We start from the raw sequence: 26,181 nt of genomic DNA, 5'->3' as shown, positions 1-26,181 counted from the left end.
AAGAGAAGCCAACAACGCCACGTTACAGGAGAAAAAATTCCCTAGTCTAGGTATACCACATGGCAATGTGATGTGGTATGCCCCACCAATATTATGTTGCCAAATGGAAATATATAGCATACATGGCCAAATGCTTATAATGGTATAATATGATGTTTTAAGGAAACTTTTACAATTCTCATATGAGTATATATAATCATATATACACACAATGTATATACGCAAGCTCCATCTTTTTACTTTTAGTCAAGTAAATATGTTTTTGGCTATGTTTATAATTAATAGATTATTTCTTTATATATATTTTAGTCTTCTCTTCGTTATTTTATAGTATTTGTTTTTTATTGTTAAGTAATTATAATAGACTACATAATTATGTCTACTAGAGTTTTATCTTCTTAATTTTATAGTAGATGTTAAACAATAATCTCATTTTAATTGTATGAAATAAGATTGTAATCCTTAATTTGAATACCGTAATTAATAGTACAAGTAGTATTTTATTTTCTTAAATTTCATATTGAATTTTATACTAAATATTTTGTCTATTGTATAAAATCCATCATATCATCTTATATTATTAGCAATCTTAATTAATATTTTAACATAACACATTATCATATCATTATATATATATATATATCTTAATTAATATTTTAACATACACATTATCATTATTTAAATAATAAATCTATTGTGTGCAATGCTAACAAATTTTAAATTATGCATACATCAAATAAAAAAATCCATTAAATAAATAAATTGAATTTATGTATATATATCAATATAAAAGAAAAGCAGTAAATTGTTGGTGCGATACGATAATAATACCATTCATTTTTTTAGTATACACATTAAAAGAAAATGCATATCATTAGGGATAGTTTCCTTAATAAATGAAAGTGCATTTTTATTTCCAAATTGTTTATGCTTCTAGCTGGAAGTACATGACATGTGTATTTCCATTTGGCAACATAATATTGGTGGGGCATACCACGTCATATTGCGTCTTATACCAAGTTAATGTATTATATAAAAATCCAATTCTATTTAAGATTCTATCACATATCATATATGAGACATAAATCTTATATGGAGTGTTTATGGTTAACTCCTATGGGCATGCATGCATAAATGCTAATGTTCCATTGTTTGTTGCACTGATCCTTTCTAAGAAGACACTTTTTGGTGTCAAGAAAATAAAGGTTAGAATGAAGACAAATTAAGGATCATCCCAAATATGAAGCTTTAGTAAAATTTGTGTATTTTTGGAAACGTGATATATGTAAAAAAATGTTGGCTGGCCGTCAAGAGAAGCCAACAACGCCACGTTACAGACGAAGCGTAGGGATTAGATATTACTGTAACGTGTGGTCGTCACACTCTTCTCTCTCTCTCTTCGACTCAACTCATCCCCTTTTTTTCTCTCTCTTCTCTCACGTCTTAATCACTGCCTAGATATTTATTGCCATTCGCTTTACCGATAAGTAGCACTATCCAATTCCATAAATTTTGGTACAACACAACACATGCATCCCTGCTTAATTAACGAATCAACTCTCACATTTCCCAATTCCAGAACTCAATTTCAGCTGCATTGATTCACCATTCACTTCTCCACAATGACCACGGTGGCCAAGCTCCCCCTTCCGCCGCTCGATTGCCACAACCACTCCCTCCAAACCGCCGCTGTCCCGGATAATTCTCCGGGATGCGGTGGCTGTGAAGGCTCGCCGGAGAATTTCGATTCGGCCATGCAGGTCGTTCAAGTCCGATCAGGAGGGTTCTGGATTTGGAGAGAGAGAGAAGAAAGTGATGGAGAGTAGAGAGGAGAAAAGCGTCAACAAATTTGTAGAGGGGATTAGAGATGCGGTTTGGAGAATGTCGAAGCCGAGTTTGCGATCGGAATTGAGGTTTAGTGAAGCCATGGAGAAGTTGGAAGAAATTTTGTTTTCTGTAAGTGCATTTGAAATTTCAGGTCGAATTCGATGATTTAGGTGAAAATTGGACAAGTTTTATGCTTGATTTTAAAGGAGTTTATAAGTTTAATATAGTATATCGTAGCTTTTTCTTGATCCTAATTCTTACTTGATTAATGTTAGTCAATAATTTATGTTACTGTAATTTACTTGGATAATATTGCAAATATTTATGCGCTACTGTCTAAATAGGGTGGTTTTGTTCAAATAAAATAAAAGCAACTTAGATGATATTGTTCGAGCAATGGAGGCGCCAGCGTTTTAATCTTCCGGTGTGGGGAGCATAAGAGAGAATGTGTACATAGGTGATAGGACAGTGTTGTTGAAATCATATATAAATAATAATACTATAAAAAAACTCATATGATGTTGTTCAATGCGTGCGGTGCAAGGAGGATACGAAAGGGGTATGTCAATTGTTCTTGGACTTTGAGGTTTTTATACCTGCATCTTACTGCTTATAGCTGATGGATTCCGTGAACATTGTGATTATTGTTTACTCAATAAGACAATATAGTTCGAATGACTAATGTACCAGCTTTTACTCTACCACAAGTAGTCATTCCTGTTTGCTCTTTATTATTTGTTGTATTTTATATTTCTCCAATTTTAAGTGTCTTCACCAGTTGTATGTTGGTGGTGTTTGATGTGAATTTCATAAGTATTGCATGCACTGTTTATGACAAAACAATTTTCCGTGGGCAGTGGTCTATGCACATTGGAAGATATATTGTGACAATGTTAAGTACTGGAGTTATACTGCTTATCGGGTTTTCAGTTGTCAGGTTAGCTACTGTCTCTGTTTCTTTCTAAAATGTCAGTAATAAATCTCAATTTTTGCATTCAGCGGTTAATTTTGAGCTCTAAATATATCAAATACTGTGTAGGTGGGGATGACCAAATGAATGCATTAGTTTGGTATAGCTGGCTTGGGGGGATCATTATTGGAACAATGATTGGTTCCAATATGGTCTTGGAGGAAGGCAGTCGATCTGGCCCTCGCAATGTTGTTATAACTGGAAGGTACAGTATATCTTCTTTTAAAATTCATGAGACTGCAGATCGAAACTTATTGTAGAAATTACCAGGAACAAAGCATGAGTACTCTGCTACTTTTTCTTTCTGACACTCTGATCTTACTACTTGAACACTTTCGTTCGCAAGGAAAAAAAGACGCGCTTCAGAGTCTCATTTGACTGGTTGCAGTAGGCTTAGTTTCTGTTAGAATGAAGAGTTTAGATCGTTTAGGTTCAGAATGTGTATTTTCAAATCTTTACTCGTTAGGCTGTTAGTAGTTAGAAACATCATCTTTGCATTTTGAGAATCGATTGTTTTGCGTTATTGAACTTGGTCCTTTATACAGTACTCGAGGACTTGGAAAAGCTCTAGCTCGTGAATTCATACTTTCAGGTGACAGAGTCATAGTAACTTCTCGGAGGTAGTTTCACAATTAATATCACTCAAGTTTGTAATATGCATCTTTCCTCCTTGCTTTGATGCCTGTATTAATAAATGGCACTTTTGGAGACAGTGCTGAATCTGTGGACAAGACCGTCAAAGAACTATCAGAGAATCTGAAGCAGGTTGTAGTGGTTACAGGTGGATCATCTAGGAAACATTTAAGACATGCAAAAGTTGTGGGAATTCCATGTGATGTCTCTAATCCCAAAGATGTTAGCAAATTAGCAAATTTCGCTGTGAATGAACTTGGCTCCATTGATATCTGGGTAGGCAAACTGCCCTTTCTCTTCTCTCTATAAATATTCTCCTATATCCTCTGTTGACTACACTTTTTTACTCTTTTAAACATGTAGTTCTCAGTAGTATGATTGAAATATCAATTGAGATTGAGCATTGATAGATCACCATAACAACCATCAATCATTAGGGTGCATGTTCTATACATATAGTTTTTGGTGTGGAAAAATTAGATTAATATTTTGCATGATAAAAGGTGATGTATCCTAACGGGATGACTGGTTTCCATTTCTTTTCCATCTACATGTGAGGCATCCTTCATGATACCTCATATATGAGAATTCACTCAATTAAAGTTTTCAAGACATCACATGAATTCTCATATAACAAGTTATGTCTTTTTTGACATTCAATCTTAGCTGTTAGTTATAACTTCTCTGCTCGCCCCTTTGTACAGGTAAACAATGCAGGGACAAACAAGGGGTTCAGGCCCTTGCTGCAATTTAGTGATGAAGACATACAACAGGTTTGTTCCTCTCTTAAGGGTTCAGATTGATTAAATTTTAGCAACTGATTTGCACATATAAGTCTCCTTTTGTCCTGCCCCATGAAAATTGTGACAAGTCTAGCTGGCATTAGAAAATGCATATGATTCACAAAATGTAATACTACTAGTTTATATGCTTTTAAAGAGCCCCTATTATCTGAACAATCGACAGATTGTGTCTACAAATTTGGTTGGGTCAATACTTTGCACTCGTGAAGCATTACGAATCATGGGCAACCAGAGAAATGGAGGTCATATTTTCAACATGGATGGAGCAGGATCTGGGGGATCCAGCACCCCACTAACAGCCGTGTAAGATCTAATTATTAACCATTTTCCTTCTAAATATGGAATCTCAATCATGTCATACTTTAGATGCTCCATCTGAGAAATTTAACGTCTCAGGTTCTTTGAAAATACAGATATGGATCGACAAAATGTGGTCTTAGGCAGTTTCAATCGTCACTCTTGAAGGAGAGCAAAAAATCGAAAGTCGGCGTCCACACAGCTTCACCAGGCATGGTACTGACTGACTTGCTATTAAGGTATTCAACTACTATTTTAGTACGCTCTTCAATTGACTGGTCTTCCTTCCATGGGGGCTCATTTGTAGGGTGATAGTCGTGCAAATGGGATATAAGCTGATGAATTTGTCTATCTGAGGTTATTTTCTTTGATTTAGTCAATTGTAATATGTTTTACTTTATCGGTATCCAAGTATTTATTTTAGGTGTTATGTTACCCATAATGCGCTTCAGGGGTCACCTCCAACCTCTAACCAGGGATTATGGTAGAAATGGAACTCTACAATGGTGTTTGGATTTGTATCACGCTATCAAATGGCTGATGTGGGTTTAATTATCAAATTTTACCAAACGAGATATATAATAAAACTTGCTCTTGTTAAATAACCAAGTTGACATAAATTTGCTTTTCCTAAGACAAGTTGTATTATACTTTAATTATCATCATGTCTTTCTGATAAGTGGTTTTCTTGTCTATTTTTTAACTTTTTAATGTGGGAAAGTGGAAGGGATGTGGATTGATCCTTAGACCAATAAGTTGGTGCACACATAATTTTCTTTGTTTGCTAAATAATTTTCGTCGGTTTATGTCAGTGGTGCAAGTGTGAAAAACAAGCAGATGTTCAACATTATCTGCGAGCTTCCAGAGACAGTTGCTAGAACCTTGGTTCCACGAATGAGGGTTGTCAAGGGAAATGGGAAAGCCATCAACTATTTGACACCACCAAGAATTTTACTCGCTCTAGTCACTGCCTGGCTAAGACGTGCTCGCTGGTTTGATGACCAGGTAACTTGCACAATTCACATTATATGTCTGGAGTATAAGATTCCCTTTCGGGTGAAAAAGAGGAATATTACTTACATACATGATACATATCAGATATTCCTTTATTTGACATATGAAAATTTCAATCGTTGTTTAGCAGTTAGCACACCATATTGTGACTTCGGATTTTGGAATAATAATTGTTTTAAGCCTTGAGGATGTACCATAATGTGTCTTTGGTTGTCATACTGCATGCACTTGTTATATGGAGTCCATGTCTGTGTGGATTTAATAATTTGGTAATCGAGGTCCAATAACTCTTGATAACCATGGACATCTCAGGGACGGGCACTCTATGCTGCTGAGGCAGATAGGCTCTGCAACTGGGCTGAGAGTCGAACCCGTTTCTCATTCACTGATGCCATGGAGATGTATACCGAGAACACTTGGGTGTCTGTCTTTTCACTTTCCGTGGTTTGTGCCTTCATCATCTTGTCAAGTACAAGTAGTACAATGCCGGGGACCTGATGAGAAGTGCTCACACCTAACACGAGAATGGATGCCGGTGCTCTAGAGAAGCTATTCTTTAAGACAAAAGTAGAACAGAAAGTACGAGGGGTTGCATAATTATTTTAGTCCGATGGTATTACAATGCTTTGTAATTACATTGTGCATGGGAGGGAATCACCGTCTATTTACCTCCATGTGCTTAGCAGAATGCATATCTCTCATCCCAAAAACCAAAAAAGGTGAATGGGGAAACACTGAAAAAAATGTAATACTCAACTATATTTACATTAAGTCGGATTACGACTTCATATGACAAGAAAGATGGTAGTAAGACGTGTATAAATGTTGTTGGATTTCAAAAGAGACTTTATTGTGCTAAAAGAATAATGCTAGGACATTTTCTAATTTACTAGGAATACTAATTGTGTTCTTTAATATACCTCAAATATTTTAACTTAATTTTAATTAAAATTTATTGAATGCACACGCAAGCATCTCAGAAAAGCAAAAGATTAAAGTTTAATGGTCCGTTGTGTCCTCAACTTAATGAACACTAATTTTGTTTATTAATAAATGATTTAATTTATATCGATGATAAAATGCATACATAAAATATAATTAAAACTAAAATACTACTATTAATTATAACTATCACATAAGATTACAAATACAGATATGCGATACCATCTTATACAAAGCATAAGCAAGCATCTACAAAGATGACAACATGTGGTATGTGATATAAATGACATGCTAGATAAATTCATCAATTACTCAAATAGGAATTCAAAATGTAAACTATGATATTAATTCAAAAATGTAAGCTATGAAGTTCCAATTCGATAAGAATTCACCATGTTATTTAAGACACCAAAATTTGGAGTTGCGCGATTAGACTATTGAGAAAATTTAACCAGCAGTACATTAGCTTCGTACGATTATCAAACAAAAGAAAATTAAGGGTTAGCAGTACGGTTAAAAGACCCAGATCCTTTTCTTCTCCTCCGGCGCCTCTGCCTAATTCTCCAGAAACTCCAGAGCACGAGAAAGCCTGAAAACAGTAATGGTTCGATAAGTTAAACTATGCAAGAACTCCAAGATTGCCCACACAAGAAACTTAGTATGGTTTCTTACCAGAACCTGCAACGATGGCAGGTAAAAGCCAGTGACTGGCAACTAATTCTGGAAAATCGAGCTGCTGTAATAGAATTAGATAATAACGTTAGCCGTTGAAGATGCATATAAATGACAATATGAAAGGCAGCTATGATCTAACAAGACTCTGCTTACATCATCTCCATACAAGTAGCCGAGGTAAGAGTTCCCCAAGGAGTTGCCATCTTTGTCTACTGATTTGATTTTCTTAAATGGAACCTCTGGAGTAGAGTTCGAACCTTGACCCAAATCAACAGCTGCATAGCCAGGCAATCTGTGGTTTCTGCCCCTCACATGTAAATCATAACCCTTTGTTGCCCAAACTTCAAACCTCGAGTCACTTCTGCAGATCAACTCCTTATTGACAACTTGAGAGTAGGTAGAGAAATTTACATCTGTTCTTCGGGAAGGTAGTTGATTATCATCCAGGTGCAATGCCTTATCTTGTCTACTCGAATCTGAGAAAAGCACTGGATCTCTAATATTACTTGCAGTAAAATCTAATATTTTCTTCAGAAGCCAATAACAATTTGTAACCATGTGGCTGCTGTCCAAACAGTTGGAATCTCCATAGACTGCGATTCGTCCTTCTTCACCAACCTCTACTAGACCAAGAATAGGGGAATCGGCCTGCATTAATTGGAATCATAGTTAAAGTATCATAGCAATATAGTATTACGAATTTACGCATAAATCATGCAAAGCAAAAATAGCCAAAGTAATATCGGACTTTCTATGGGAAAGTAAAATATCTGAGCAGAGATTGAGACACCACAGACAAGGGACGAGTCATCCAAACTCATATCCATGATAATAGATCAAGTCATAGAAAACCCAGAGAACCGATCGGAAGAAAAACAAACAGTGTTTGACAAGCTCAGATTTTATACAACCCATGATTGCTAGAAAATTACCAATACAAATATTTGTGCACATAAAGAAAGCTCATGAAGAAAGGACAATTCTCAAAACCATATATAGAACATAAAACATAAGAGTTCCTTGTTGCCACAAAATTCCCCTTTACCTAATTAGTATTTTGTTTAGGTCAACAGGTAATATTGTAGTTTGTAGTACAACAGAACTCACCTTGCTCATACCAGATAACAGGACATTTTGAGTAGCACCACTTTCTGAGCTATCCAAGAAAGGGAAACGATGCAAGTAACCACCTTTAGGGAATTTCACAACATCAGTTCCGGATGCATATCGACTCTGCTCCCCATTAATGACAAAATCACCGTTTAGGATCTTGTCTCCAAAAGCTATTCCAAATGGAGACAAAAGATCATTCAGAGCAGGAACATTGGCACCTCCGGTGACAGGAGTCCACCAGCTTCTCGTATTATCATCAAAAAACTTCATTTTCATCATTGAGTCCACGTTGTACCAATCAGCAAAAACTACGAGACCTAGACCATTAATCATGATATCGTCTTTCAGTTTTTTAATTTCTTCAGCAAAATACTCGTCTTCAAGATCCACCAACAGAAGTGTCCCATATCGGTTAGCATCAAAACAAGTAAAAGGAGAACCAAGAGTTTCAACATAATATCCAGCATCCCTTAACATGTTAAACATAATGTGGAAATTTGTATGTAAGTGGTCCTCCATGCCAGTCAAGGATATCATTTCTAACATCCAAGGAATCTCTTGGAATATAACCAGGTGGGTATTTGATACTATGAAATTGGTCCCATAAAACTCTCTGCGATCTTTGAGGTGTGGGAACAACCTTTAGTTTCAGACGAAGGATGCAGGTACTTTTCGAGGAGCATTATCACCTTGGCCTGGGGGCCTGTAAACATTTACAGTTACATTACCTTCTATTTCACCAGAAAAATGCACCCCTTCCTCTTTGATTTGCATGTGAAGTGCCAGATAACCAGTCCATGGCCAAATAACATCTGAATAGGTAAACTGGATGTTGAGAAGATTACCTTCCTCACTATCAGGAAGCCACATTGGTGGACCATCAACATAACCAATCACACCCATTCCATTCAAGATAGTAACATTAAAAATGACAGGCATCGCCCCTGCATACAACGGTTGACGGCAAAAAGGCCAGGAGTAGGGGCAATCCATATAGTCGAGGACACTGGGAAATATGCTTGCTCGAGGTTTATAGCTTTTCAAAATTTCATAAGATTCCAATCTGACATAATCCAATACAAGAATCAGTAACTGTTATTAAAGTGCACCTTACAGGAAATAACTCAAGAGTACTCACAGATCAACCCTGCCTGCTCCTTGCTCATACATGTTTGGACCAGAGAGCTTTGAAGCACCTTCAACAAGTGCTTGTTTCATACTGCCTGGATTTAGGATCTCTTTTCTCTTGCTTTCAGGAATAATACTAACAAGAAGGCAAACGATTCCAGCAACCACAGGACTTGCCACACTGGTGCCTGACAAGCTTTTACAACCTGTACTAATCTTGGAACCCATAATCTCACGTCCATAAGCAACAACATCAGGCTTCACACGACCATACCTGCAAGAGAAACAATTATGGTACCAAGCAAAATAAACTGACTTGAAGTAAGCAGGTCCACTACCACTATGCAAATAGCAGACTCTTTTTAAGATCCAAGGTACTCTCTCATCAGTCATCAGACAATTTAGAAATAAGAGTACAAAATTATGTGTAAATATTTGTGCATTTCTTTTTATCTTGGTATCTATTGGTACTAATGGATTAAGTTTCACCCATTTCTCTCTCAACCTATTAGTCATTAAGATTCCACCACACCAACGCTAGCGTAAGTAGAGAACTGACAACTCAAGAGCCAATCTAAAAGGGTAATCTAGCCTAGACTTCCAAGGATGTGACTTCTCTGTCTTCCTATTTCATAAAGAATATCTTCCTTCACAAAAGATACAAAACAGTGGGATGAAGCAGTTTAAAACGACTGTCATGTGGAAATAATTCCTCCAACTACTCCATAAACAATAACCTAAGCTCAGTTTTAAAGTGAAGCTACAGCTCCATCAATAATGAAAAATAACAGCATTCTGAAATTCATAATCATGCGTGTTAGGATGCATATGTAGCGGAACAAAATTTTCAATAGACTAAAGATTAAAACGATATCAACCAATTATTCAATTACCTAACAATTAACATGTCAGCTAACTGTCTTGCAACCAAGAGGAAATAAACAGAAGAAGCAAAGATCGGCATATACAGATAAATATTAGTTATAGTATACAGTAACCCATGAGGAATCTCCCAAGTGCTCATGCCACGTGATGAAAAAGATGCTATGTGATCACTGTAATCAATGCCGCCAACACCAATAACATCACTTTGATCTGCAGGATTGTTCAGAGTTCCATAAAGTGGTCCGTCATTTCCAATCGCTGATACCATAATAATATTGTTCGCTGTAATTTCCCAGACCTAGCAAAATAGGTGCATAGAAGAAAGTTGCATTTTTAGGATGACTGTATCTAAATTTGTGATAAACTGTAATCATGGTAAGATTGAGTTGAGAAATCAAATGGGTTTCCTTAACAAGAAACATATTTGCATGGAAAGAGAAAATTAGAGTTTCACGCAATGCCTCAGCAAATCCAAAAATATTTGACACCATAGAGCACAATTTAACTCCTATACTTGATAAGGTTACTTGAATTTTAGATCATGCAGTCTAACCCTAGACGTTTCGAAATTTACACTAATAAAAATAAAATGCCAAGCAATTAATACAGTGAAAACTCAGAAACTCAACTGATGTTTGCCCACACATGTTTACTCGTTGATGACTTGATGCTGATTAACAAACATTCAATCAACATTTAGGGTTGAATCCCTAATACATTCTACCTCCAGTAGATTTATAAGTGAGGGGTATCAAATATCTTGAGTTCCCTTCCTTAGTAGTAGTAGCCTTAATTTAAAAAGGGGTTGCAGTCTCTTGGCTAGAACTAGAAGTAAAGAGGCATTGTCTGCAAGATGTAGGGACTAAGGGCACAATTTAGTAGCTCAATAATTATAAAACCAAAGGAAGGGGAAACAATAAAATGGAAAGGCAACATATTAAAGTTAATTATGGTCAAATGAAGTAATGAAACAATCTGTATACCTTCTCAACAAATGGGAGGTCCAGATAATCAGGTCCACCGATGCTCAAATTCAAAACATCCATCTTGGTTGCAATAGCATAATTGAATGCATCAAGAAACCATGACGTGTAAGAAACCTGCAATAAGCTGAGAAGAAGTTTCTCATAAACTTACTAAACCAGACAAGGAATATGTGTAGGAGATTGCCACTGCCTTATCACATGATCTACATTGGCCAATATATATGCTTTTTTTAAAACATTGAACAGCCTTGTTTTGGATCGTTGACTTAATGTTGTACATTAGCACTCACATTGGCCTACTTTAGTATTAGCATGTAATCATCGCATAAATATTAAATAATGATGATATATTCACAAAATAATCATTTGTGCACTAAGAGTACTCACTGTTATGTATACAAGATATTATAGCCAAGCCAATAGAACATTTACTCTGGTTGGGCTTATCAATTACCCTAGAACTATTGGCCTCAACTAGGAAGTAGTATGCACTATAAGAATTATATTACTCCACGATATATATATATATATATATATATATATATATATAACAATAAGTTTTACCTGTGCATCAGTAAACACCCTAAAAGCATAGATCTCAGTGTCTGGGGCAAAACCAAGACACTCTTCATCCTGACCAGCAATAACGCCAGCCACAAATGTACCATGCCCAAGATTGTCATTTAGTGTATCTTCATTGGTCCAATTTGTGCGCTCCTGATAATAGAAAAATTTACCAGAAGACAAGGCAAAAAAGAACAGAACACTGACAAAGATATTCCTATCAGCCATAAAATTCACCTTGATTTTACGAAAATGTGGATGATTTGCACGGATCCCAGTATCAAAAATAGCCATCTTCACTTTAGCTCCAGTATAACCCTTCGACCAGAGAGCATCTGCTCCAAACAAGGAGGTAACCTGAGATTTCTGCAACAAGAGAGGAAACTATGATGGAAAATAAGTTCACAGTGAAAGCCCTGACATGCATCATGCATGTTAGTCCAAGAGAGCAGAAACAATTTGCAATATTACTGCTCACAGTCCACATAAAACTAAAAATAGGCTAAACCTATACAGGCAACAAATTTTGTGAGCTCTTTAAGCAAGAAAATCTAACCACCAATTAATAGTGTCTGCCCCTCCACACACACAAATACTAATGCAGTAAATGACCTATATAATGTACAAGTTTAAGCAAATCATACTTTCTTTTAGAAGCCTAAGGGTTATGATCTCAATGACAGAAAAAGAACTCTACAGAGCTGTAAGCGTTTAAGATGTTGCTAGTTTGAATGATCTTTCTTCCTTTCTTCAATTTTACGGATTAAATGTATTCAAGGATTTCAATTTCAAGATCAATCGCAGGATGACAGAGTGGATTGTACCTTAACATAGTAATTTTGATTACAGGTATGAAAAATAAAATTGATTCGTAATGTTCTTCCAGTTAAACCAAACCCCTAATTATTCAATTTAAATCACAACTAACTACTAAGAAACAAGAAAAGGCAAGGGCGACCTGCATCATCAGACTCCTCCTCCAGCTAGCATTTGCCGGGGCGGAATTCTCCCGCTCGGTAAACGACATGGAAGTGAAAATTTTACCGGGCCTCTTCTTCTTCTTCCCATCCACAAAGGCGCCAGCGCCAATTTCCTCGTGAGCACTGAGAACCACCCTTTGGTAGCTCAAGTCCAAGGAAACATCCTTCACCAGCTCCAATTTCCCAAATTCCCCAATCAAAAAGTCCCGGCGGTGGTCCTCGATCGCGACGAGGGCGAAATCCGTGGGGAAGCTGGCCGCCGGGTTGCGGCGCTCCACCCAATTCCAGCCGCTGCATTTGACTTGGCGCTCGAGATAAGCCCTAAGTTCGTGAGCGTTGTTGTATCGGAGAAATCGGATGATGTGGTTGGTGGCGGTTGAATTTGCCGGAGGGGGGAGTGAGGGAGTGGAAATTGGGTTGCGATTGGGGAAACGGTAGGCATGGTAGGAAAGCAGGATGACAATGAAGGAGGTTAGGGCGGCGGTGAGGCGGCGGCTCATGGCGGTGGAACCCGCATGAGGAAACAGATGATTCGACGGGAAATTAACAGAATTGAAGCAAGAGTGTTCAAAATTGTAATTGATGGCAAAATCTGTGTAAAAATGGAGGTGATACAAAGGTTTTGACAGCAACTAGTGTTGGACACTTATGGGTGTGTTGATGTGGACTAATGAATGTTCGAGACAAAAGATTTTGAGCTCCAGCCCGCATCCACAAAGTCATGCATCGTCCGCCAATTAAGATTATAGGTGGGTTGACGATGCTCCCGACCATAGCCACGCCCTTAACGACTTAAGGGGCGGAGGAGCATTGTATACTGTATATACAATATACTTATTCGTCCCTCAATAATTGTCCAACGACATCAGATTTAGAAAAGTAAAGAAAAATGAGTTTGAAAATATTAGTAGACTATGAGTTTCAATTTTATACTCTTGCGTATTACTCTCTCTGTCCCACAAAAACATGCACCATTTTCATTTTAGTCCGTCCTACAAGAATATCCACTTTTTAATTTTAGAAATTATTTTCTCAAGTGAGACTCATTCTCCACTAATAATACTTTGATTACTTTTTATCTCTACCTCTCTCTTAATTTATCAATTTTACATTAAAACTCGTGTCGAACTCAAAGTACATATTCTGTAGGGCTACTTATCATTCTCTCTTACTTAATTTTGTCTTCATTTTAACTATTTATCATTATTTTTTCAAAACAGGTTCAAAAATGAAACCTTTTGCTTAATTTAGGAGGGGGGAGTATTAACATTCAAATTTATGTACATCAAAGAGAATAATGTCACTAGACAAAAGTTAATTTATTTTAGGTAATTTTCAGAAATTAAGAAAGAGAAAACTGAATCATTGGCAAGAAATAAGAATTCTTAGTTTCCAAGTGCCACCACACACCTAAATCACACACGCATTCTGAATTAAATAGGCATGTACTCTCTATATCTCCGAATAGGAATCATGATTTCCATTTTGATCCGTCCGCGAATAGGAGTCTTAGTTCATAATTATCATAAATGGTAAAAAGATCTCACATTCTACTAACTCATTCCACTCATATATCTTTTAAAACTAATGTATACAAGTAAAACTAATATATGGTGCAACCTTTTGCAAAAAGGTTTTACAAAAGAGTGAACTACAAAATTGGTTCATAACCTATGAGTTTATCTCGCTCATAGTCCATGGGCTTTAAAACTATCGCCAAACATTTATGAACTAAGGGTTTATTTCAAAATGATCATTTTGGTTATTTTTTATTTTTAATGTGCTTTGGGTTGCTGGGCAATTTTAACTTTTCACATTTTTAACTTTTTCAATATGATATTATTTTAATGATATACTAAATCTGATATTATTTTCAAATTATCTTCCTATTTCCTTTTTACATCCGTCACTTTATTTCTTTATTTCAATATTAGATTTAATTTTATAAATTAAATTTAAAATTAAAATTTTTAAATACCAATAAATCATTTTTAATTAAAATTACCAATTTATGTATTGGCGAGCGCCTTGATGAAATTAATATTTATAAGTTGAGGTTTGTACTCATATTCCGATGACTATTCCGATGCCGGTGTTGGCGAGCTCCTTGATGATCGCCGGTGTGAAAATTAATATGGTATAAGAAATGGGCGGTGTGAAAAAATGAATCTTGAGAAGTATCATTTAGAATAAAAGAAACATCATTCAAAATTCTACCTAAATTAATAATTTTAATTAAAAATAATTTATTAGTATTTAAAATTCTAAATTTTAAATTTAATTTTATAATATTAAATTTAATATTGAAATAAAGAAACAAAGTGAAGGATGAAAAAAAGAAAAAAAGAAAATAATTTAAAAATAATATGTACCTCATTGAAATAACATCAGATTTTACAAAGTTAAAAATGTAAAAAGATAAAATTGTCTAGCAGCCCAAAAGGGCATTTTCAGATTAAAAATAGCCAAATGACCATTTTTGAAATAAACCATTAACCCATGGATGTCTGACGATATTTTTAAAGTCCAGTGAAGAGATAAACCATAATCGAAGGACTATTTTTGTAGTCACTATTTACAAAATGATTAAAAAATTAACACAATAATTTGCAATGAAAAATGTTGCTTCCCGCCAAAAACGTATATTTTGTGTGTCGACGCTGTGGTGACCAAACTACACTTGCATCACGGTGGCAATTCGACGGTTTTCAACCCATCCCAAGCTCGTCTCATTCGGATCCAGACCCGTATCCGGCAAAAGCCCACCCATTTTGGCAGCTGCTCCTAAAGCTTACTGTATTGTGCATATTCTCCAGTTCTCCACCACAACCGCCATTCAAGAAATCTCAAACACTCCAATTTTGATCGCCGGAATCATCATTTTATCAGTAACTTTCTGTCAGGGCATTCTCCTAAAGCTTACCGCCAATCAAGAAATCTCAAACACGCTAATTGATCGCCGGAATCATCAATTTGTCGGTAACCTTCCGATTTTCCCTCATCTTTTTTTCTTATGCCCTCGTCTCTTTACGTCTATTAGTGTAGCTGATTACTTATTCATTCTTCATTTTCATTTCAGCAGCTTGAATTTCTTGTTAATTTGATCGATTGTAAGAGACAAACACATCAGTAATTTGAATGCACCAATGTCGAGTTCTGTGTTTGAGGATAAGGGTTGGTGGCACCTTACAGAGGAACAGTTAGAGGAGTTGCTGCTCACGAGTTTGGAGTTTTTGTATAATCTGGCGATAAATAAGCTTGTTGAATTTGGTTATGTTGAGGAGGAGGCACTCAATGCAATCTTAAGGAATGGGCATTGTTATGGTGAGATGGATGTTTTGAATAACATTTTGCGCAATTCTTTGGCTTATCTGCATAGTGGCTGCATTAATTGGATTTCGGGGGATCCGGTGCCTTCGTTTACAGACTTGAGGCAGCTGCGGGAGTATTCGCTTATGGGATTGGTTTCTTTCTTGCAACGAGAAAAGCCCCATCTGACCAAGGATGATGCATTGTGGAGTATACTGATGAGTGTTGTCCTTGTTGGTAATGCAAGTGCAATGGAAATAGCTTTGCAGAGAGAGATTGAGTGTCCAAAGAGATTTAACCTCAGTCCGTTAATGAAGTGCATGTTGAAGAGGGACGTTATGATGTTTGCTGCAGGATTTGGGGGAATTCCGAAGCGGTTTCAGAGCCAATCACAAGCCTGTCCCGGTTCTTTATCTGGTGGGTGTGGTACGGCGGCTGCAGTTCCAGATGGGAACAGTGTCGAGTTCCACTGTGCCAAGACTCAAGATGTGGTTAACTCAGCAGTGAGTAAGTTTCGGGACTTCAATTGTGATGAGAAGAACACTGGACAAGTACCATTGGATGAACAAGATTTCATCATCCTTATTTTGGTCTATCAGATTACGTACTTAAAGAAACAGGTGAAGGAACGTAAAGAGTGGGCTCACCAGAAGGCGATCCAAGCTGCAAAAAAGCTCTGTTGTGATTTCACTGAACTGAGGAAGTTGAGAATGGAGAGAGAGGAGACTCGGCGCCTGAAAAAGGGCAGGAAAACGCTTGATGATACTACCCTGGAAAAGGTCACTGAGATGGAGAATGCTGTAAAGATGGCTAGTGATCAAGTAGATGATCTAAATGGTCTTGTTAAGAAGCTTGAGACAAAAAATGCAGAAATTAGAGCAGAGATGGAAGCATCTAAACTAAGTGCATCTGAATCGGTCTCATCCTGTTTGGAAGTAGAGAAGAGGGAGAAAAGGTGCCTTAAGAGGCTTCTGGCACGGGAGAAGCAGAAAACTAAGATGCAGGAAGATATTGCCGCAGCGAAACAGAAGATCTCAGAGTTACAGGAGGAACTGGCTCAGGTCGAGGCAGCCACAAAGGAAACTGAGGTATGTGTACTGAAAAGAGCTGTTCATACAAATTACTTTACTCTGCGATCCTTTTATGTGACTGGTATATAAATATTTGCATAACTATTAGGTTGGAATCATCTTGTTGTCTGCGAGTGCTTATGAAGGCCTTCACGTACAAAGGCATTCCTTTGGTCTATTTATTAAAGGTGTATCTTTTATTCTGGATGTACCTATACAGGCAAATTTGTTCAGGCATTCAATTTCCTTCAACATGCTTGAACATGACAATAGATGAGGCTTTATAATGTCCGAATGTAATGATTTGATCACGTATATCCATTGAGAAATATTAGTAACATATAAGCATGCATACATGTGACAATGTGTGCAGACATAATGTCATCTGCTCATAGTAGTATGTAACTGCAGACTGCAGTTTGGCATTGGACGCATTGGGATAAGGACCGATGGTGCCTATTTTGAGAACATTTATGAGCCATCACGGTTATGCATCTTACATTAGATTGCATTTTATGCTAAATTCAATCTGCTCTACGTCATGGTTATGCTATACCACATTCAAGTATGTGGGTAGATAACTTGTTTAACGAAAGCCCTTTTCCGAATGAGTTGCTATTTATTTTCTCTTACCTGGAGAGCTGTAGCTCATTACCCCATTAACAGTAAACTTGGGCTTACTAATTATGTGTATTCGAACTTCCATATTAAAGGCAAAGTGGAGGCAGGAGCAGCAGGCTAAAGAACTAGTTTTCACACAGCTGGAGAATGAGCGGCACCTTAAAGAAGCTTCTAAGGCTAATAACAAAACAAGGCTTGAGGATCTGCGCCGAAAGATAAAGATAAATTTCCAGCGCCACAAAGATGATCTCCAGCGCCTTGAGCAAGAATGTGATCGCCTTAAAGAGTCGGCACAGTTAACAGAGGCGGAAAATGATTTTTGGACAGAAGCTGATATACTGCAAGACTGTTCAAAAAAGAAGGTCAGATGTGATAGGGTATGCGTGATTTGCACGAGAGATGAAGTTTCTGTCGTTTTTCTTCCTTGCACTCATCAGGTGATCTGTGCAAACTGTAACGAAAACTATGGAAAGAAAGGTAAAGATACATGTGCATATTGTGGGATTCCGATTGAAGAAAGGATTCAAGTTTTTGGTGCAAGCTTGTAGGTACAGTACAAGATCCGAAGGTGGTATACGTGTCTTTAGTTTTTAGCTTTACTGGTTCGTTGCCAGAAACCAGCATGGATATACGTGTATAAATAGCATAGTCATATGCGGCTTGTGCATTTGCTACATGATACTCTCCTACTTTCTGTGGGAAGAAGGCTATTCTGATCTTTGCAATAAGCAGCTAATACATAGAAATAGATTTTGCATCTTCGTCGGCTTCCTCTATGGGTGGTTTGCTAAATGTGGAAGATATGGATATTGGTGTTAGCCATGGCGATTTCTTATAGAAAGAATTTGCAAAATTTAGGTAATGGAATTGGAATCGGTGGATTTTCTGATTTATTTTTAATTTGAATGCAATTTATTTTATAAAAATAATTTGGCCAAAATTTATTTAATCATTAATTTTTGTTAGAATAGTTAAAACTGGACCGATGTATATTGTTTGGAATCATAAACTATTGACTTCATGTGTAGTACTAAAAAGTATTTTTGAGTAAATATAAACATCCAATTTTGAATTTTAGTCTATACATTATTTTATTTTATTTTTTATGGGCAAAGTCTATACCTTATTGACTGCTAAGAAGGAAAATTACAGTGAGCCAAGAAGCTACATCGAGGCAATCAACAACAACGAAATTACTAAATCAATACTTACGCCATCCACTACGCTGTCCCTCCACCATCCCCCCATCGTCTCTTAAACTATTATTTAAGGGCCCAACTGTACTTTATTCCTCCATCCCTTAACTAAGGGACGGAACATGCAACCCTCCGTCCCTTAACCGTCCCTTATTCCGTCCCTTAAATTACTATTCATTTAATTTAATTTTTTATTTTTTTTCAACTCAATTCAATTAAAACAAACACACTTTATTAAAAAACACACAACATAAAAAAACACACAACATAATTTAAAATACAAATTTAAAGAAAATAAAAAAACTACTCCGCCGGCTAATCATCCTCCGGAGGCGGTCGAGGTTGAGGGGAGTCGGAAGGCCAAGTTGTGCTGCCATATGCACAATTCTGTTCCACCAGGCTGCGAATTGGGCGTGCGAGAAGCGGGAAGTGTCTACCATTGTGGCGGTCATGTACGCCACCATAAGTGTGTCCGAGCCTCCCCGCGAGCCCGATCCCGAGGCCGCCTGGCTTGATTCGCCTCGGCCCTTCCTCGCTCTAGCCACTTTCGCCGCCTTCGTCCCTTGCGGCCGACGGCGCCCACGGCTGGATCCTCCAGTATCGCCGATCGTACCCGCAAACTCATGTGATTCAGCCTCATGTGGGCTGATGCCCTCAGCGGTGTCACCACCAGACGAGTATTGGCCACTCGCCGTATGCTTCGTGCGCTTCGAGTTTGAGCCCGAGCTGGAGCGGAAACCACCGGCCTACCGTTCCTCGTCCTTCACGGCTTGCCAAACATCAACAAATCTGAATTGTTGACGGGTGTCCTCGTAGTAGGCGCGCAAAGCGGACGTCAAAATGTCGGTTGCCGTGGCGCCGCTTCGGCCGAATAGAGGCCGCAGAATTTTTTGACCTGTCGGTCGACTCTGTCAAAGTGAGAGCGGAGCATTTTATATTTGCGCTTGCGGGAGCCTTTCGGCTTTATCTGGTGGTAGACCTCGCAGACCTTTTCCCAGAAACACTTTCGGGGTTGTTGATTCCCGACGATGGGATTGTACGAGACGGTGATCCAGGCGTTGTACACCGCCAGCGTTTCGTGGTTGCTGTACGGATGCCGGCCTAAATCCTCTTCCTCTTCCTCTTCCTATTCTTCTTCCTCCTCCTCCTCGTCCTCGCCCGACTGGGGTTGTACACCGCCTCGTCCACCTCCACCGCCTCGGCCTACTCCCGGCGTTGGATCAACGGGAAAATCCTCCCGGATCTGGGATAATCTCTGCGAATACCGCGGGGCGGAGGGACGGGCATATGCATCAACGTCAAAGTTGGGTGGTTGGTACCCCACCGGCGTCGCCGAACTCTGGGTCCCCGGCGTCGACGCACTGGAACCGCCCAGTGTGTTGATCATGGTCTCCCAATCGCCGAAGGCGTTGAGATCCCACCCGCCGGAGCCGCCGTAGTTGCCTTCGTCGGACATCTTGTGATGAGAGGAAATTTGAGAGGAAATTTGAGAGGAAATTGAGATGATAGAAGAATAGATGTGTAGTTGTGTGTGAAATGAGGATGAGTGTAGGAGTATTTATAGAGTAAAAAAATTAATTTAAAAATAAAAAAATTAAAAAAACAAAAACGGTATTATTACCGTTAGAAATATTTTTAATTTTATTTTTTATTTTTTTAAAAAAAATTGAATTTTTTAAAAAAATATTTATTGCGTCAGCACGTGACGACGCCCACTCGCGGGCCGGCGAGTGGGCGTCACGCAAGACGCCGGGTCGCGTCACGTCGCATAGGCGCGTGGTGAGACGGCCCGTCGCGTGTCTCGTCGACACGGGACGCGGGACGGGTCGCGGGATGGGACGGGACGGATGCTGCAACGCGGCGCGCGACGAACCAGTCTCTCCGGGACGGGTCGCGGGACGCCGGTGCGCCGCGTAGTGAATGCTCTTACTAGCTTAGACTAAGAGAGAGGAGCATGTTTTGAGATGCTTGAATTATATAAAATCTTATTTCATACTCTTATTTTATAAGAATAAGTTATTTTTGACCCATGGTTTGCCTTTATTATTACTCTGGTTTATTTACCAAATATTACTATTAATAATTCTGTGAACCACTCCTATACTGAAGGCTAGATTAGATGATGGACTCATACTAAAATCATACCAACCAATTGATATATAGTTAGACAAAAACATACTAAAATCATGCAATATTCAATCAAATCAAGCTAAAACTAACCCCTAAAATGTGTATAATCTGTGTGGATCAATAGTCATAGAAAATCTTTCATGCATCCTAAATAGTAAAAAAAATTGTATTATCAGTCCAAAGTTATTGTTTATCTTAGCTACTTGATGGGACTGATGTAGTATAATATTGACTTGGAACTCTCAGTGAGATTCCTCGTAATCGCAAGAAAGTAGGTTTTTTCGTTATGGGCCTAGCAAAAGAAAAATTAGGATAGGATCCTATAGGATCTCCCCCTTTCAAAATCGGACGTGAAAGTTTCCTTTCATCCGGCTCAAGTAGGTACACCAACTAAATAAAGGGGTTCTCGCTTTCAAATTCTAGAAAACCCCAAAATAAAAAGATCTACTCCTTACTCAAGTTCCCAGTGAAGACCATGCAAGATTTCATCAATTCCGCTTATTTATTAATAAAATTAATATTATCTTAATTCGTTATTCAATTTCGACATAAATGAAATGTGGAATTCTTGAGTAGTCTACTTCCCTTCGAATGAGAAATTCCTTAATTCTTAATTAGAATTCAAAAATGAAATTAAAGAATACCTTGGAATTCAAATTCATAAGGGATTTACTTGTCTATGTATTGTTCCATTCGATCTGTTAGGTCCCTACTTAACCTCGACGGTTCTGCCACGATGCCTTTAAAGCCTATACGCGATGGATAGACTCCTGTAACCATGACATATTTGCTTGTTTGAACATAATTTCTTTCCAAAAGAAAGTAAATGGTTAATTCCACAAAACAAATAAATCTTTTTTACGAGGTACAAATATAAATTTTTGGATTTGTTCCAAAATTGACCATAGATAAATTCCCCTTTTGATTTGGGAGTATTGACTACACCCCTAAGTCTGAGCTTCGTGGTACTCTTACCGAGTAACATGTCAGATCCAGGGCATCCCACAATTGGATTGACTGGGATGACAGTTTCTCATTCCGAATCTGTAAAATCATAATTTTGATCAAATCACACATCGCAATATACTAGGCCTTCTAATTCTTTAAGAGGTTTATCTAAAAGATTCGCAATATAACTGGGAAGACGTTTTAAATACCACACATGGGTTACTGGGCATGCGAGTTTGATGTAGCCCATTTGATATCTTCGTATCCGAGAATCAACAAACTCGACCCCGCATTGTTCACAAAAATTCGGGTTTTCTTTTTCATCTTCGATTACTCGATAATTTCCACAAGCACAAATTCCACTTTTGATATGCCCAAAAATTCTTTCACAAAATAATCCATCTTTTTCCGGTTTATTGGTTTTGTAATGAAAAGTATAGGGTTTTGTCACCTCTCCAACTATCTCCCCATTAGGTAGGATTTTAGTGGCCCAAGCGCTTATTTGTTGAGGAGAAACTAATCCAATTCGTAGCTGTTGGTGTTTATACCGATCGATCATAGAATACAAATTCGGATTTATTCCGATTAAGCTTCCTTCCTATTAATCTGGAAGTTTTTCTCAGATACAAGGAAATGATTCAGTTCCAGAGCTAAAGATCGTAGTTCTCGAACAAGCAGTCGAAATGATTCGGGAGCATCCTCAGGATTAGGTATTGTTCCTCCAGTGATCGTAGTACCAAGTACTTCTTGACGCGCTCTAATATGATCAGATTTATAAGTAAGCATCTCTTGTAAAATATGAGCAACACCAAATCCTTCTAGAGCCCAAACCTCCATTTCTCCTACCCGTTGTCCCCCTTGTTTTGCCCTTCCCCTAAGGGGTTGTTGTGTAACAAGCGCATAATGTCCACTGGAACGTCCATGGATTTTATCATCAACTTGATGAATTAATTTCAAGATATAAGGCTTTCCTATTATAACGGGTTGTTCAAAAGGGCTCCCCGTCCTTCCATCAAATATTCTGCTTTTTCCTGTTAAAGTACAAGATCTTAAGAGTTTTTTTACATTGTCAATATGTACCTAGTAATCTTGAGCATACGGTATAAAGATAATGTAGTATAATTAATTTATATAATCATGTTTTAATGCATCAAAAAGATAACATCACAAAAGAGATGTTTTGAATAAAGATTTATTATACGAAACATGTTCACCACATCCATAAATCTAAAGGAGATTTTTCTGCTACTATAAGCAGCAGATAAGATAAAAGTCGATATCCCACATGTAAAATAGATCGAGTGATGGAGATGTTCAGCACTTTCCCTTATTCATTGTTACCTCACACATGTGGAAATGGAACGCTTCACTCCGATTTGTGACCTGCCTGGGCCTTCAGTTTCTTTAGGGGCTCTCTGGCTGAACGGATTGCTGCATGAATTTCCTCAAAATGAGGGGCGGTTGCGCTCTTCACAACCTCGATCCACTTCACGATTTTCGTGTGGGGTTTCAGAATACGGTCTTGGTCCTTCTCATCTGCAACCTGAATCCGCATTGGGGGAAAGCAAGTCAGATATCATCTCATCTAAACAACTATTTTCTCATCAAATTTGAAAGCAGGGCATAGACTTACCTCAAGTTGTGTGACTTCACAAGCTAAAGCTAGATCAGCAATTGTTGGCTTTGAATTCCCAAGCAAAAATGGTCCTCCTTGAAGCCAGAATGACTCAATTCTTGCAAGAGATGCCGAAAGAAGCTTTTCACCTTCAGCTGCTGCTTTCGGGTCCCCAGGTATGCCAAACGCTACTGCAAAGACGGTATTCAAGAGATATCCAACTGAAAGAATTAACACAAAAGTTAAGCTTTATGGAGTACTATAGGACCATCCATGGCTTTACAGTACAAACGCTTAAGAGGATATGGTGGATCGGAACACAGTTGAACAACGATACAAATGATATTAGGACTACCACAACCATGCCTTTCCTGCTTTTACGCAACTCCTATCATAGTGTTCACTGACCAACAAAACTACTTTAAATGAGATTAATAATATCTCTAGATGTAGATGTACACATCACCTGAGCCACGGCGCAAATTCGTGTGGTGCCAATCCAGCACCGAATGGACCTTTGCTCTCTCGCGTACATCAGCTGGGTACCTGCACCGCGAGTTATGTCACACATTGTTTCGTAGATATAACATAAGCAACGATACAAACGATAATGAAGTAGATAACATAAGCTGATCCTGAAAGGGAAATTCTGAGAAAGAGAATGGGTGCAAGCAGAGAAGCAGAACATACCAGTGATCAGCAACCCCAGGAATTGTTGAAGCCAGATAAATAAGTATGGCATGACTGCAGTAAACAAAAAAGTGAGTAACAATTTCGAATAATAAGATTAAATTAACATTCATTAGGGTTCACATTAAAGAGATTAGCATCTAACTGAGCTAAACTTAAACGGAACCAGGAATAACATTTGCATAACAATAATTGTATAAAAAAATTAATGATCAAGTACCTCTCAAAAAGCTTGAAATCACCATGGATGACAGCTGGAACTTGTTTCATAGGATTCACTTCTGTAATTTGTGAAACAAAAGACCAAAACCCCCAATTAAAAACACCAAATCAGCTGATTATCATGACATATTTATGAAGAAAAAAATTTAGAGACACGTAATTAATTAACCTGCAAATTCAGGGGTGCGGTGTTGGCCCTTGCCGATCTCGACCGTAACCTCCTCAAATTCTGCATTATTTTCCCTAGAAAAACAACACACAAGAATTATAAACAGACAATGTGTGTGACAGTGAAGAATAAGGGAAATCGTACTTGCAGAAGATGAGAATTGCTCGTGATGGCTGGGACATCCGATCACAGTAGACTTTGAGCTCCATTTTGCTTCGCCTTTTTTTTTCTCAGAAACAGATTGAGATATATATGCAGTAGTTGAGTTGAGTTGAGTTGAGCGACTCTGAGAGTATCGAGATTCTTTAAAATTTGAACCTTATCATCGTCATGGGTCAAGTTGCCGTTGGTGGAGGTGGGTGGGGCCGCCTATATTATTATTGTGTAAGAGCATCCACGAGAGTAATAGGCCAGCTATAGGCTAACCACAAACTCCTGTGGTCATATTATCAGGACTAAAATTCCCCCTGTCACATCATCAGAATAAACAATTGGACAAGCAATAGGCTAGCCACAATAAATAAAATTATAAAAAACAAATAATTAATAATCACACAAAATACGGAATTAAATTTATGACACAGATACGGGAAAATTCAATAATAATATTTAAATTAAAAAGTATATTAATTAAAAAATTACATTAATTAAAAAAAATCTAACGACGTGCAGTCCTCCGCGCCCACAACTCTTCAATTAAATCCTTTTAGAGTCGAATATGAGCATTCACTTGGCGTATGTCGGCATGTGCTTTGAGGCGGCCGACTTCATCGTGAGGTACCCCTCTTCGTACGTTGGGGGCGGCCACGTCATGGCTTGGGCCGGCTTCATTAGCATCGTCATTGGCCCAACTAGTCAGTTGTACACATTCATATTCGACAATCATGTTGTGCAGGATAATACAGGCGTACATTATATCAGCAATGCAGTCGACATGCCACAAACGCGTTGGACCCCTAATTGCCGCTCATCGAGACTGGAGCACACCAAATGCGCGCTCCACGTCCTTGCGCGCCGACTCCTGCCGTTCCGCAAAGTAGGTCTTCCTCTCATCTGATGAGCATCTGATCATCTTCACAAAGACGGGCCACCTAGGGTATATCTCATCCGCCAAGTAGTAGCTCATATCATGCTGGTTCCCGTTGGCGATAAAACTGATGGCCGGACCGACGCCCTGGCACTGCTCGTTGAAAAGGGGCGACGAGTTGAGGACGTTGAGGTCGTTGTTTGACCCGGCTACCCCAAAATATGCATGCCAAATCCACAGCCGGTAATCAACAACGGCCTCGAGGATCATCGTGGGATTCTTTCCCTTGTAGCCAGTCGTGTAGAACCCTTTTCAGGCAGCGGGGCAGTTCTTTCACTCCCAATGCATACAATCTATGCTGCCCAAC

At 38.2% G+C, this 26,181-nt stretch overlaps 2 protein-coding genes and 2 pseudogenes across 4 annotated transcripts; 2 read left to right on the top strand and 2 right to left on the bottom strand.

Moving 5' to 3' along the window:
- Positions 1-1,479: 1,479 nt before the first annotated feature.
- On the top strand, positions 1,480-6,405 carry LOC121781900 (annotated as a pseudogene).
- A 404-nt stretch (positions 6,406-6,809) lies between these two features.
- LOC121782951 lies at positions 6,810-13,536 on the bottom strand (annotated as a pseudogene).
- Positions 13,537-15,522: 1,986 nt separating this feature from the next.
- LOC121781071 (MND1-interacting protein 1-like) lies at positions 15,523-18,574 on the top strand. 3 transcript variants are annotated; one of them, XM_042178758.1, is made up of 4 exons: positions 15,523-15,796; positions 15,897-17,214; positions 17,306-17,384; positions 17,910-18,065. In XM_042178758.1, exons 2-4 carry the CDS (start codon positions 15,964-15,966, stop codon positions 17,936-17,938), a joined length of 1,359 nt encoding a protein of 452 aa, XP_042034692.1. In that variant the 5' UTR covers positions 15,523-15,796; positions 15,897-15,963; the 3' UTR covers positions 17,939-18,065. The 3 variants fall into 3 exon arrangements, with proteins under 3 accessions (XP_042034692.1, XP_042034691.1, XP_042034690.1); XM_042178757.1 differs by lacking the exon at positions 17,306-17,384 and having other exon boundaries at positions 15,900-17,214; positions 17,910-18,574; XM_042178756.1 differs by lacking the exon at positions 17,306-17,384 and having other exon boundaries at positions 17,910-18,574.
- A 4,693-nt stretch (positions 18,575-23,267) lies between these two features.
- On the bottom strand, positions 23,268-25,108 carry LOC121781073 (glutathione S-transferase T1-like). Its single transcript, XM_042178759.1, has 7 exons — positions 24,932-25,108; positions 24,788-24,861; positions 24,617-24,677; positions 24,397-24,450; positions 24,173-24,252; positions 23,725-23,927; positions 23,268-23,634 (listed from the first exon to the last, which is right to left on the bottom strand). Exons 1-7 carry the CDS (start codon positions 24,994-24,996, stop codon positions 23,458-23,460), a joined length of 714 nt encoding a protein of 237 aa, XP_042034693.1. The 5' UTR covers positions 24,997-25,108; the 3' UTR covers positions 23,268-23,457.
- Positions 25,109-26,181: the final 1,073 nt, after the last annotated feature.

Source organism: Salvia splendens, chromosome 20 (assembly GCF_004379255.2).
Source record: "Salvia splendens isolate huo1 chromosome 20, SspV2, whole genome shotgun sequence".
Taxonomy (NCBI): Eukaryota; Viridiplantae; Streptophyta; class Magnoliopsida; order Lamiales; family Lamiaceae; genus Salvia; species Salvia splendens.
Note: the sequence above shows the minus strand (reverse complement) of the source record. Positions and strands in the feature narration are given on the sequence as shown.

What these genes read in the sequence shown, in the direction of transcription:
- LOC121781071 (XM_042178757.1), top strand. Translation starts at nt 15,964, where the DNA reads ATGTCGAGTTCTGTGTTTGAGGATAAGGGTTGGTGGCACCTTACAGAG. An exon ending in CAGCCACAAAGGAAACTGAG is followed by an intron (nt 17,215 to 17,909) that starts GTATGTGTACTG and finishes TCCATATTAAAG; the next exon opens with GCAAAGTGGAGGCAGGAGCA.
- LOC121781073 (XM_042178759.1), bottom strand. Translation starts at nt 24,996, where the DNA reads ATGGAGCTCAAAGTCTACTGTGATCGGATGTCCCAGCCATCACGAGCA. An exon ending in GCAATTCTCATCTTCTGCAA is followed by an intron (nt 24,862 to 24,931) that starts GTACGATTTCCC and finishes TTGTTTTTCTAG; the next exon opens with GGAAAATAATGCAGAATTTG. An exon ending in GATTTCAAGCTTTTTGAGAG is followed by an intron (nt 24,451 to 24,616) that starts GTACTTGATCAT and finishes TGTTTACTGCAG; the next exon opens with TCATGCCATACTTATTTATC.